This window comes from Oxyura jamaicensis, chromosome 17 (assembly GCF_011077185.1).
Source record: "Oxyura jamaicensis isolate SHBP4307 breed ruddy duck chromosome 17, BPBGC_Ojam_1.0, whole genome shotgun sequence".
Lineage (NCBI taxonomy): Eukaryota > Metazoa > Chordata > Aves > Anseriformes > Anatidae > Oxyura > Oxyura jamaicensis.
In genome coordinates this window covers 8,436,528-8,450,760 of record NC_048909.1, presented here as the reverse complement: position 1 = coordinate 8,450,760, position 14,233 = coordinate 8,436,528, and the positions used below count along the sequence as shown (strand labels likewise).

The 14,233-nt window shown below is 49.9% G+C and overlaps 1 protein-coding gene across 4 annotated transcripts in view; it reads right to left on the bottom strand.

The window, feature by feature from the left end:
• Nucleotides 1-7,402: 7,402 nt before the first annotated feature.
• The window catches only part of OLFM1 (olfactomedin 1), a 30,312-nt gene continuing 23,481 nt past the window's right edge, over nt 7,403-14,233 (bottom strand). For all 4 annotated transcript variants that reach the window (XM_035341730.1, XM_035341729.1, XM_035341731.1 and 1 more), the window contains exons 5-6: nt 12,244-12,350; nt 7,403-9,157 (exon numbers count right to left, since the gene is read on the bottom strand). In XM_035341730.1, the coding sequence (XP_035197621.1) occupies nt 8,483-9,157; nt 12,244-12,350 (782 nt within the window). In that variant the 3' untranslated portion in view covers nt 7,403-8,482. The remainder of the gene's footprint in view (nt 9,158-12,243; nt 12,351-14,233) is intronic.

Here is a 14,233-nt window from a genome sequence, read left to right as displayed (position 1 = left end):
TCCTCCCTCTGCACAGGGAGGCGACACATGGAAAGGGGGAAAACCCTGAACCCAGCCATCTACCTGGAAGCTAGCAGGCTGCTCTCAGAGAAGCCTTTTATCTCCTCCAGCAGTGAACTCTCCCCTTTATAAGCATGCTAACAGCACACTGATGTACAGACAGGGTTTTTGGTCCTGATGGTGGAGTTTCTTCTTGGGCTGGGGATGCTCCGGGTGCCGCAAGGGCTGCAGGCACAGGGGCGAGCAGCACTGCAGGCCCTGGCTGCAGGGCCTCTGCATCACCTGCCTGCAGGATGGCTTTCCATACCTAGGGCAAATGCTTCACGCAAAATACTTGGTTGTATTCTTTCTTTCTTTTTTTTTTTTTTTTTTTTTTTTATAATTTTTATTTTTTATGCTATCATTAAGCAAGGGAATAATATGACCAGATGCTCTGAAAGAGACTGCTGGATTCATCAGTGAACAACAGAGAAGCTGTAATGATTAAACATATTACATAGAGAAAGACAACAGAGGATTAATTTCAGCACTTAATTAGAGTACCTCTAATCTTCCCTTCCATCACGATTTTCCTTCCCTTCCCTTCCCGACTTTGTCCACATGTGCTTCCAGAGAGCATCCTTCAGGGAAGAGGGAGGTGTGAGATATGCCAATGTTTATTTTAACAGCTCCTTTTTTAGGGATCTGCTGCGAACACGCTCCTCCTGTTGAACAGGCTTGTTGCTATGGGGTAGAGTGATCCAAGTTCCCCAGTTTTGTACTTTTTCTCCCCCCTGTGCAGCTCCTGTTCCTGGCTGGCCCACCCGAGGGATCCCAAGAGGATCAGGGCAGGGTGTGAGTGTTTGCTGTAGCAGCCTCCTCCCAATACTGGTTTAACAGATGGGAATTATAATATTAACACCGCATCTAATACTTAAAATGCAAAACATCTTAGAACAACGCTGAGGACTATCAGGTCTGGTAGCCTGTTTCCAGAAGCAGCGGCCGCTGTGTGCTTTCAGCAGAAGGCAGCGCAGCTCCTAACACAGCCCATTAGGTAGCATCACCCCTAGGACAAATCTCTGCCTGACCCTTAGCTGACAACCATCATGCGCCCTGGTGCACGAGGGCTGACTGCCCTTACGCAGCTTTTATCCCATCTGCTTTAACTTCAGAGGCTATTTTTATGCCCGAGGCTGGAACGTTTTACAGTTCTTTATCCCCGATTTGCTCGTGCTGGGGATGCTCGCCCTGGCTCCCAGCCGGGCATGGGCAGCGCTCGCCTGCTGCTTGCTGGGGTGGCGAGGGGGAGCGTTGCACAGGGTGCGAGCATCTGGCAGGCACAGAGCAGCCTCTACTCACTCTCATTACCATAACGCAGTAACAATGTTGGGTAATTAAAAGTCTGACAGTTTTTCCTGTGCAAAACACCAGTTTATTGAGTTTTTGAAAGAAAGTGTTATGGCTAAAATCTGGGCACAGGGCCCTGCTCGTTTGCAGAAGCTTTCCCTCCCCTCTGTCTTCCCAGCAGTGACGGATGTGCTACAGGCACCTGCACTTGAGCAGCACTTGTGTCTGAAGCCGTTGGGCACTTCGGGATGCTCTGCAGGAATGTGGGACCTGCTCAGCACCTTGCCTTTCCCAAGGCTGCTTTCCCTTGCAGACACGAGTGGAGTTTTGAACTTGAGCTTGGACTTCTCGCTGCAACAAAAAACCTGTGTGTGGGTTCAGGAAAGGCATTGTGGATTTGTGCTGATTCTGCAGGCTCTGTCAGGGGAAATTACAAGAAAGGAGAAATGTGGAAGTTCTGAGACATTTCTCGGCTCTTGCCCAAGCTCTTCAATGCAGCCTGTTGGTCAGCAGCTGAAGGCTGCCAGCTCTTGAGCAGTGTTTGCAAGAGGAAATCTTGTTTGAGAGCACAAATATTTGTGCTCAAAGAGGCTGAGCCTAACCTCACACCTTTCCTTCCTGCAAACCCCTCCTGGATTACGGGACTCACCCAAGTTTCACTGGCTCCTGGGGCCACCAGATCCGTGCATGCTTTCTCACCAAGGCGCTGCAGAAAGCCCTGTCCCTGCCTGCACCCTTCCACCCGTCCCTGCGCCCAGGTCACCCCGTGCTTCTGCCTGCTCATCCTGCTGGTCATGAGAAGCACCACCAGGAGCCTGGTGCCACCGCCTTGCTTCCCTGAACCTTGCTCCCGCAGCTGAGCACAGCTGACTGCCCCGTGCTCATGGCCAGCATCAGTGGCAATTAGTGCTCAGCTGCTAATTTAAAATCCCAGCACAGCTCTAGAGACTCACCCTTGCGGCTTCACACTGCAGAATTGCAATAAAACTTTAATTGAATGCCTCCTGCACAAGGGGACCTCCCTGAGCTAATGTCAGCCCCTCTGAGTGACCCTTTGCAGCCACAGTATGTCTATTTTATTATGGCATGCCATGGCCAATTTGATGGGAAAAGGAGACTGCTCGGGCCGCAGAGAGGGAACGCTTTAACATTCATTCAAAGTGACAGTGCCCTAGTGCAATATGACTGGTAAATGCTAAATTGCCACAGATGGCAGATTTATGTTTCCTTTCCCCAAGGTCCCTTGCCTGCCTTGCTGGGACTCGATGTGTGTCTGAGGGAGGACCCACGCTGCTGCTGCAGGTGCTGCTTGGCCTATGGATACTTTTTTTTTTTTCTTTGTAGCTGGATCTGCAGAAAGTATGAGCCTCAGAAATGGGAAAGTATGCATAGAAAGGCATAAAAAAAAAATAATCCTGGAATTGCTGAGGTCTTTAAAAGCCAGATCAAAAAGCCAGAAAGAAGGCGAGAAGCAGAGCTCAGCCCTGGCCTGTCAAGAGGGAGCTGGTTCACTGCAAAGTCACCCCAAAGCTCCGAGGACACTGGGGGCCAGCAGGGAGGAAGCAGCCTGTGGATAAATGGAGAAAGGGTCCTGAGCCCCTGCCTGGGCGCTGGCCGGTGCTCTGGGATGCTGCTCCCTGTGCTGGGGTGCAGCTGCTGTTCAGGGTGCCTTATTCCTCCCTCTGGGGCACAGCAAAGTCATGAAGCTGCCGCTGCCCGGAGTGGCCGTGGATGGCTGCGCAGCGAGCGCCTTATGTAAGCCCTCCTTTGCATTCCTCCTCTCCTTCTTTTTTTGGTTTTATTTGACAGCTTTGCTTCAAAAACAGCGTGGGAATACAAATGACATGTTCAATACAGATCAGCTCATGGCTTTACAACATCCCAAAGAACATAAGCACCACATTATCAGAAGTCCTTGGCGCAGGCTGAGAACAAAAGCCCGGTGCACGGCGCACGGAGAGGCGATGCTCGTCGTGCATGGGGCTGAGCTCTCCTTGCAGCTCTGCCCCTGCCAAAGCAGCTTCCCTCGCTGGCTCCCCTCAGTGATGAGAGCCTTCTAGGGATGGTTAGACAAGATTCTTAATGGCCATGAACTCGTTCAGCCTGCCGGGCCTGGGGACTGCTTTGCAGGAGGAAGGAGCTGTTTGCGGTCGGTTAAAGCTCGGCGCAGGTGAGGTTTTGGTTAAAGCCTGCTGCAGACAGGCTACCTCCCTCCTGTGCGCTCTCTGAGTGAGATGTGGAAACAGCCGTCTCTTCTAAATGGCTTGGGACCCATTTTTAAGAGGTTTTAAGCAAATCACTTAGTCCCTCTGCCGTCACCCAAGGACAGGGGAGCCACTGTGGCTCAGGCGCTGCCTCCTCCTGCTCTGCACCAGCTCCGCAGACGCTGGGAACAGCTCGGCCCTGGGCCACCCACCTCCCTCTTTTTTGGGCCACCGGCAGCAGACGCACCCGAGGAACCCAGACAAAGTCTGTGAAGCTCAGAGCCTTGCAGGAGAGAACCCATTTTTCTTCTGCGCTCACGTCTCGGAGCTGCACTCCTCCGGTGAACAGCTTGCGCAATACAGCGAATATAATCCATGCCCATCTGGCTTTTATTTATTCATGACGGGCCCGATCCTGCAACGTGCTGCCGGAGGAGCTGAGCCTCGCTAACTCCCGCCAGCCCCTGCACAAACAGAGGGGCTCAGCACCTCCCCTCGTCTGGCAGGAACTTATCCAGGGTAAATTGATATAAGGACGGATGCGCACATTTGTTTTTATAGTTATGGTGCTGTAAAAGTGGACTTATTAGGACATCAGCCCATAATTGCCCTCTTAATGATTCTTGCTCTTCTGCACTCATTCAAAGAGAGGTATCTCTATTGTGTTAGGTATAGAAAGTGTCATTGGCATAGCTTATGACTTTATTAAACCCAAGGATTTAATATTAATAGCTATCAGCTCCTCAGCTATATATTCCCAATGAAGGAAAAGTGTGTATTTGTCTAGGTCCAAGGTAATTTGTAAACACAAAGTATTAAAAGGCTCAACAATTCCAAAAAGTTTTAATTGGAAACTCACCAAATTGCTTGCAACATCTTAATGCTTCAATATGGAACTCCCAGATAATGAGGAGCTAATTAAGGGGCCAGGACTCATTTTTTTATGATAACTGTCTCCATATGGGCTCTGCATTCGGTGCTTGCAGAACTAATGAAGGTCAGAGAAGTAACAGCAAAGAAAGAAAGGAAAAATTTGAGCTCTCGGTGTTGCGACGATGCTAAGCAGCTGCCAGCGTTCCTGCCTGGGTTGGAGGCCAGGCGTGGAGTGAGCGGCACATAAAGGAGTGGGACAGCCTGGCCGTGCACTATCGCAGCACCAAGCTGTATTTCATAGCCCACGGCTGCTCCTGGGCTTTGCTGCTGGTGGGAAAGGATGTAGGGATCCCGCATGTCAGAACAGGAGCTCCCCCGTGCACACAAAGCCAGCTGTGCCTGTACCAGATGCAGCCTGGAGCACTGCAGGACTCCCGGAGTGAATCTCCCCAGGAGGTGCTGAGCCCGTTGCTGGTGCCCACACTGGCCAGCACCAAGCCAGTTTCCAGGAGGCTGTAGCTGTGCAGAAGCCACCCCAAAACTGTGCCAGTGTCCTCCAGGACAAGCGCTGTGGCTGCAGGGACCAGGGCTTGTCTCAGGGTGAGGGACAGAAAGGCTGGGGGAACTGCAGGAATGGAAGCCAGCCTCGTGAGTCCACGAGCAGATACACTCCATTCATCCCCAGCCAGAGAGCAGTGTTCACCCGACTCAAAGGACAAAGGATAGTGGAAACATGACAGGCAAAATTAAAGCTGCTGTTGTTTGCTCAAATTCCTTGCCAGGACTCGTAGTGCAGACCCTGGGCGCTACAGAGCCCTCTGAGCACAAGGCTCCTCGCCATCCAACTGAAACCCCCACAAATACCTTGTAATCTGCTTTCAAATTAATCCCTTGTAAAATATTAACAACACATAAACAGACATACAAATGTACGGTCAGATGCTTTTCTGAAGTAACTCGCTGACTCCCATGACTAAATTTGGACCAGCAAGCCTCGTGCACCAAATAATTAAGTCATAGGCTATAGAAAGCAATCCTCTGGGACGTACTTGTCTTTGAATGGCTCATCCACTTGGAAAGTAATACATACCATTAACTATATGACCATATGGCATCCGTTTATAGAATATTGCACTACAGGCAAATAGGACAAAGGTACACCCCTTAAAGCACTTTTCTCATCTCATTAACTTTGGGTACATGTTACAGAAGAGCTGCTCTGCCTTTGTTGTGTTCAAGGACATTTTGTGCTGTTGAGTCTTGTATTAAATGAATTGCACTAGGAAAATTAGAGTCTAAATGTAGCTATGCCCTAAAGCAAACAGCATTATTTTGTCTTTCTGTAATTCAATTTATTTTTTTGCAGATCAATGTTTTCAAGCAAATTTGTTCTTTTGTCCTCAAATCTTGCTTAATGACAAAACTGGCTTTGGGTAATTTGGTGCACAAAGAGGCACGCCAGTGCTTTGGTGCTAGCAGGTTTGGGTGGTGCCCTGCTATGTCCATCAGCGTATCTGAAACAGCCACGTGCACCTCCCTGGAACCGCACAGATTGGCTCGGACAACCTCTGTGAGCACCGACAGAAGTCCTCGAGAAGACCCATCTGGTGCTCAGCGTGACGCGCTCAGCTCCGTGGCTTGCAAGAGGGCAGGAAGCACAGTCTTGGACAATAGGCTACACCAAAAAGCAGCCCTTTGTGTCCTACAGCTGGCGGTGGCTGCGATTCAACACTTCAAAAAGACTCTGCAGGGGGAACACCCCGCCACACACAGAAGCTGAACTGTGAGCACGCTCAGCTTGCTGCAAAAGCTCAGTCCTTCTGGTAGGCATCAGCATCTGCCCCACTGAGTCCTGCAGCTGCTGCATCCAGCTCCAACAATTATAAACACGCTGTGCTCCCTTTAAATTAATTTGCTCTGAAGAAATGCATTTGCTAAGTAGAAATGAGTGTAGGTGCCTTAAAGGATTTTGGCTTAACAGATTTTTCTTGTACACTGAAAATCAATATTGCTGCCAAGTACACTGTGGGCCTATTCCCCTTTTCTACCGTCTCAGAGGGAAAACCACAGCTACGTACTGAAGATTTCCACAAACGTGGTCGTCCAGTGCACTAGAAATAAAATTTGTAGTAGAGAAACGAGTCCTCAGAGATGTTCCATTCTGGATACAGCCAGCATCTCAGTAAAAGGAGCAGTGCTGACACAGAGCAGTATCTCAAACCCATGTAACATGGCTCAGGCATCTCCACATGGAGGATCATCCATTGCTCGTGGTTTAATCCAGCTCTGGGAACCACTTAATGCTAAGCATCGTTCTGCCTGCAGGCACGTGGAGGGACCCAGGGCAGTGGCAGCAGTGACCCGGCTTGGTGCTGGGTTCCTGGTAAAAGAAGCCCTGCCGTGGGGAGGGCACAGGGTAGAAAGATGTGAGGGGATAGCAGAGACGTGTGGGATTTATCAAAGGTGGTTGAGATGAGCATGTTAGCATCCGGCATCCTCAGCTCCAAATATTAAAAGATTTAGGGGTGTTCAGCTGGAAAAATGCCTCGGATCATCTCGAGGCGCATGCTGCTGTACTGCACCTTTGTGCAATGCCGCGAGGTCTCCGCCTCGGCAAAAACAAGAGGAATGAGTGCTCAGGCCCCAGCAGCAACTCTTGCGTGTTCTAATAAGCATGGTGGTGTTGGCTGCATGAGATGGAAGACTTTTACTGGTGTAAGACTAGCAAGACCATGACGAGAAACACTCTAAGTGCCTGAGAAGGGAAACAACCCAATTGCACCAGGCAATGTGAGGAGAGTCCTGCAGAGGAGAGAGCCAAAGCCTCCAGCTTCGGCTTCCCAGCCACAGATGGGCATCCTGCAATACTTGATTCCAGACATAAGGGAAGTCAGGACGGTTGCTCAGCCACCACCCCAAACCCCACAAGATTTCCTGTATCCTTCCCCCCATACACCTGGCCACTCGTACACAGAACACGCAATGACCAAAGCAGGGAAGTCTCCTAATATTTTTATTGTTCCTTAGATAACTGTGGATAGTACAAAGTTTTCCTCTTAAAAAAAAATAATTACCTTCACACTTCCATAAACAGAGCTTTCCATGGGAACCTGATGCCACAGAATTTCCACAGAAGCGATTTCCAACCACCATAATGCTATGTAGATATTATAACAGTAAGAGAATATTCTTGTAATTATCAACATGAAATTGGTTATCTGTGTATAAGGGTGAACACTGATCTTTTTTTCTTTTTAGAAACAAAACCATCATTTATTAATCCAAACTACATCATTGCATTTACAACATTCATTGCATAAACTGGACATACAAAGTTTTGCCACCTCTGGTAAATAACAGACATACATTATACAATATATTTGCTGAATACATAAGTTCAAACAATATGGGTACAACAACTTGTTCATAATACATACTTAAACCATCGTGTTTAATAGTTACTAAGACACAGATCCATGAGCTACTTCAGGTCTCAGCACAGTTAATCTAAGTGACAAGAACACAGTTGAGAGACAGTAGCTGCAATGGAAGGCGAATAAAACTAACCTGTGATAGGTCTTGTTCAGACAGCGAGAGCTCCTCACGGGTCAGCTTTTCTGCTTAGGAATACAAATCACACATCCATCACAGCTGACCGCGATGTCGGAAAATGTCCATGCAACCCACACACAGAAGAGAGCGAGTCTCCCAAGGATAAACTTCCAACAGTCATTGCCTTACTGCTGTAGTATGTACTATAGATTTGCTATCGGAACAGAAACAAAACAAAACCCCAAACTTAAGTGGTTCTTCAGGTGCAGTTCCAGCTGCAAGTACATGGTTAGTCGTGAGTCTATAACACAGGGCCAGACTTCTAGAAATGTAGAGGTAATGCTGATCTGTCAGGTTTATGCTGAATAATCCTCCATGACGTTGGTCTTAATTTTGGCAGCTGTTTATTTATGTACTTATTTGAAGTGTGTTTCCTTGATATTAGTATTTCTTTTAATTCATTTCTCCCTTTTTTCCTTTTCAATTTTTTTTTTTTGCTAAATCAGTTTCTAAACAAGGATGGACTACAACTCGTCAGACCTGATGACGTGGAAGAGGGTGACATTGTAAAGTATTTGGTGCCCGTTGTTCCAGGCATAGAGGGCCCGATCCTTGGGGTTGTAGTCCAACATGGAAATGTGCGAGTACTTGTTTTGGAACGGGATGTCGATGTACTCGTAGGTGGAGGCGTTGGTCTGGTAGGCGTAGTGCACCTTGGTGCCTCCCGAGTAGCCGTTGGTGACGTAGAGCGTGCCGCAGATGATGAAGGCCTCCCCGGCGCTGCGTTTCGGGTAGCTGGTGTTCCAGGTCTGGAGGCTCTGCAGGGTGTTGGGGTCCAGCTTGCTGATGACGATGTTGCCCGCGTTCTGGTTGGTGGCGTAGACGGCCCACAGCCCGTTCTCATCCACCATGAGGTCAATGTCCGAGTGGCCGCCCCAGGCGTAGTGGTACATGTTGTTGTAGCCGGCATAATCCAGGCTGCGAGTCTTGAGAATGGTCTCTGTTTTCAAGTCAAACCTGATAATTATGTGGCTTTGGTATTTATTGAAATAGATAGAGCCGTTGTAGACCACTTGACCGGTGCCTGACCATGGGTGAGGGAGACGGTGAGAGGTAAAGTTGTCGGTATTCATGAAATCTGCCATGGATTTGTATTCGCGGACGAAGCGGTTGTTGTGGTAGCTGTCCATGTACCAGACCTGGGCGAGGAACAGAAACAGGCGGGGTTAGGAAAGAGCAGAGATCTGCCTGGAAATAAACTGGGTGCTAAATCTGCGAGGAGGCCAGCTTCATCGAGCCACCCGCTGGAAAACCACGTGCCCAAAGCCTGTCACCTGCGCCCAGAAATAAACCTCAGGCTGCCACCCCAAATCAGCCAAGAAATCAAGTGAAGAGCGAAGCTTTCCCAGAGGTAAGCCGGCGTCTCCCTGGGGGCTGGCACTGTCCTTCCGGAGGGCAATCAGCATCTTTCTCTGGCTAAACCCAGCCCATTACACTGATGCTGCCTCTAAGCCCCATCACAATCGCACTCAGTAAATTATAGCAGCTGCTGTGCAGAGCTCCGCTAATTTGGCACGCAGAAGCAATGAACATAATCGCTCATTGTCAGGGAAATGCAGGCAAAGTCCATATTGGTTTAAAAATCATACACTTCTGCATCAAAAGCTTACAGCGAGGCTGCTGAAATACAAAAGACAAAGACATCAAAATTTTGCTATCAGGAGATGGGGGAGAGATTTTAGACCATGACTTAAACACCGGTTCACCGGGGACAGTGTCTAGACTTCTTAAAAAAAAAAACAACAACAAACAAACAAACAACAAAAAAAAACGCAAAATCTTTCATCATTTTAAACCATTCAGAGGCAAAGAAGAAAGAAGTGAGAATCCACCAAGTGAGAGACATTCTGTATGCCTTTGCTGCCTAAAGATGAGACAGTTGCTTTCTATAAAAACTGTTTAGGAAGGTAAAGAGGTAAATGAAATAGCAGTGGGAATGCCTTTAAGGATGCAGATTTGGGTAATGTTGTAGTGCATGCTCCCTTTGCAAACACCTTGCAAAATCTGATTGTACCAGAGCTGCAGTACGGTTGTCTCCAGGGTCCATTAGAGCAGCAGACAAACATTTACACACGCCTGTGCGTGCACACACGTTTGGGCTGCTGTATTTGAAAGGCCAAGCGAGGTCTGCAAAATCTTTGTGGGAAACTTCAGAATTCCCTCAGTACTGCCCCAGAAACACTGCAGAGGTGGAGAAAAATCACGTGGCAAACTGCTCTGGTCTTCACACCCCTGCTGTGGGCTCGAGGATGGCTGCCAGAGCACCAGGAGAAAACCACGCATGTCCCCGAGCCCACGGCAGAGAAGTGCCTGCAGCATGGGAGAGCTTCTGCTGCTGGACATGGTGCTGGAGAACATTCTTTGGTTAATGAACAGTCTGCATTCAAATAAATAGCTTGAGAAATGACAAAAAAAATATATATCCTGAAAACTGTATCTCAGCTGCTCCCGTTTCATTATTTGGCATTAAATAATTCCACGCGTCAATGCACTGTGCTCAGTTTTTGGGGAGACAAAGAGAAGACCACAAGAGCAGCCCCTGTTATCAGGCTGGTGCTGCAAGGTGGCAGGATCCGACGACATTTCGTGCTTTGGGGAAGCAGAGATTGATCGGTAGCAGCGCCTCGTCGTGCCGGCTGGCTCTGAGCAGCCTTCTCCGCACTGTCCTGCCAATACACATCAATCCCGGCGCTCAGCATCCACCTGCTGTCTCGCCGCTCCTGCGAGACTTGCAATTGTGCCTGGTTGTGTTCAATGATTTCATGACACGAACAAATGACCATGAAAACCACCAAACACCTCCCGGGGCCTGGCGAGGGAAGATGGATATGACAAAGTGCCAGTGTCTCCCCATCACCAGTTTCCCACTCCGCCAGGTAGCCAATGAAGTTCGCTCGGGTGATTGTGCTTGTAATAAAATTTGCAGTAGATTTATATATTATACACACACACGCTTGTGAAGATTGAGCTACAGTCCAGAGAAAACTGCTTGTGTACTCTCACAACAAGAACACACTGCAGAAAAAGACATGGGCAAAAAAAAAAAATAATCCATTTTGAGATAAGACTCTCTGAAGACATGGGAAGATCTTTAGCACGTAATTAATGTACTTCAGCTGCAACCCAACTCTCCCTTTACAGATGTATAAATCACGCCTAACCCTGTTAGTGCCAAGGGATGCAGCAGACACAGCCTGAAGGGGACAAGTCCGTCCCTTCAGACAAGGAAAACAGTGTCTGATGTGGGTAAAACCCGTTCTGCTTCCAAATTGGGATTTCATGGGGTGATGCTTTGTTTAATAATCGTAAAATAAAGAGGTATTATAGTGGGGAGCCAAGTTGGCTGCCCGACATCCCAAGTCACTGATGCTTCATCGCTGCACACCTCCAGGCACACGGAGCCACCCCCAGCGGTGGCTTCTGCAGAGCATCCCTCGTGTGCTCTTAGCTACAGAAAGCCGATGGCAGGGCAAGCTCCCAAAATAGCTGCCCCGACACAGCCCTCGCCAGCGCCTTTATCTTTTGATGAAGGCTGCTTCACGCAGGAGGGAATTGCCATGCAGCCAAGGTCTGTGGTTTCTGTTTTGTTTTGCTGCCTGCAAATCCTCAGCAAACACTCGAGATATTTTCCATTCCATCAGTCATGGGAAGCCTGGATTGATTTTCAGCCAGTTATTGGCCTCCTACCTCTTTGGGATCAAAATTGAATGGTCTGAATGAAAAAAAAAAAAAAAAAAAAAAGGAAAAAGGAGACCAAAACAAAGCAAAACGAATCTCTCTCTGGCTGCAGTCAGTTAAATCCTCACAACATTGCAGGTGGAGGACAGAGGACAAATGGAGTTTGATGACAGTACTGGGGACACAGGCAGCAGGAAAGCAGCAGGGACCAGCACCATGGGCCCCTCCACTCTGCCCCAGCTCCCTCCGAGCTGCCAAATCCAGACAAGAAACCCAATATTTGATTTTCTATCCCCAGATCTGGTGACACATCCGAGACCAAGCACACAGTGGCCACAGTGAGGTTCACCTGCCCTGGGAAGGGACCACAGCGTGGGACTGCTCCTCATCCTCCTGCCCTTCCCCATCCTCAGCTGAGGTCGGCAGAGCCCCACGAGAAGGATTAGGCACCGAGGGGCACTATCATGGCTTTGGTGCAGGGATTTAAGGAGCTTTCCATGGCTTCGGTGGATTGGGGACCACGGGGACGTCGCCGCCGCGCTCTTACCTTGTTCTCTCCCTCTGGAGCGAGCGGGTCCGTCATCCACGATCCGAACCGGGAGCCCGAGGTTTTAATTGTGATGGGGTCACTGATTCCCGTCAGCTTGCCACAAGCTGGAAAAAGAGTGCAAGGCTGGTGAGCACACCGTTTCCAACACCATCCGCGGCCCGGGCCCGCGCCTTCTCGCGGCGGGTCTCTGCCTGTCAGGCCCCAGCACAGGGCGCTGTGCCCCGCTGATGGGAAGCTGGTTTTTATTTAATTAGAGGTAATTAGGCTGCGAACAACTGCCGGGTGCTTTTGTTTGTTTCATGCCTCTTAATAACAAGTGTCCTTATCACACTGCCCCAAGAAAACAAGCTTTCCTGAAGCAGCCACGCTGCTCGAATGGGAAATGAGAAGAGTTAGCCAGGGTCGAGCAGCCAGGTGGAGAAATTAGCTGAATAGCTCTGCTTGTTTCTGCCGTAATGGAGTGGGTGCAGCCAAGATAAAAAGACAGACGTGTCTATTCCAGCCCTGCTGGAAATGTGCATTTGTTATGGGTTATGCCGGGGAGAAAAAAAGGGAAATTATAAGCAATATAAATCTCTTCCTTGCAAAGAGCATTTACCAGCTTCTAGCAGCCACCTTCTCTGCTCTCTGCCATGTCTGCTCGCTCAGGAGACACCCGAGACCACCAGCCCCCCGTGGCCACCCTGCTGGCCCCAGGAGGGGACGCGGGGTGCAGCAGAGGACGGAGGCTGCGCGGGAGCCTCCGGGGGTCCAGCCTCAGCATCGCCCCGATGGGGACATGCACCCACACAGCACCCTGGGGCTCAGGATGATGGGCTGGGTTTTGAAGCGCACTGAGGTACTTGACCCTGTTGGTTTCATGCCCCTGAGCTTAAGGTCAGCACATATTCAAGTCCAGCTAAGCGCCTGGCTGCGTTTTTAAGCCATAAATACCAGGTGAGGCAGCAACCCCTCTCCCCCGTGAGCCTTGCTATGCTGGCAGCCCACGGCAGCTCATTTTCCTTCCACCTATCTGCCCCCTGGCACTGAACCCAGTGTCCCTTCTGGGACACCCATGAGTAGATGCCTGCAACACTACAGCATCAACATCGCAGGCAGCCCTAGGCCGACGTCCTCTTCACATCGATACCCCCACGTTTCAGCCAAGCTGCCACTCCGGCCTCCCGAAACGCCAGCATTTCAGCATATGTGCACAACATGATGACAGGCAAAGAGACCAAGCTGGATGCGGCAGGAGGGCCTGCAGCCGGTGCTGAAGGCTCTGTTGCTACGGGAGCAGGCATTTAAAATGCATTTAAAATGCGGACACATTCCCACAGAGCCGGACTGGCGGCAGCATCTCCTGCCAAGGTCAGCGGTGCAAGGGGACACCGGCACCTGAAGTTCACCAGGCGTTTCTGGCTGGAATTTGGATGCCCCTGGGATGCTGAGGAAGGGGAAGGTCGTGTTGCTGGGCTGGAGAGGATGCTCCGGGGGCTGGGTTGGGGTGTCCGAGGCTGGGCCAGCAGGTGGGAGCCCGCGGGGTGCTGCTGAAAGGCACAGGGAGCTGGGCCAGCTCGGGACAGGGTCACCAAGTACGTGCCCCAGGAGCTCTGCACTACCCACCGGCTGCCCTTCTCCTCAGCCTTGTCTCATCAACCCCCTGGGCTCCCAGTTACGGCCACGGGACACATCCAGGTATGGCAGCTCTGAGCTGAGGGGAATCTGTCCTTCTGCCTGGCTGAGGCATTCAAATCCTCCCAGCTCAGGAGGGGAGCAAGGTATCGACAAAGGGATGCAATGGGTTAAAATAATAAATGCTTAATGTCTGGTAAATTCCCATTGCAGAGGACCGGCCTCCCTCTAATCACAGATCTGCTCAGTGCTGCCTTCCATTATCACCGCCCTACATTGCTGTCACTTTATCTCTTTCCTTCCATTTCCCTGGAGAGAAAGGTTGTATAAAAGCTCATTGATCAAAAAATAAAGGGGGGGGGGGGGGGGGGGG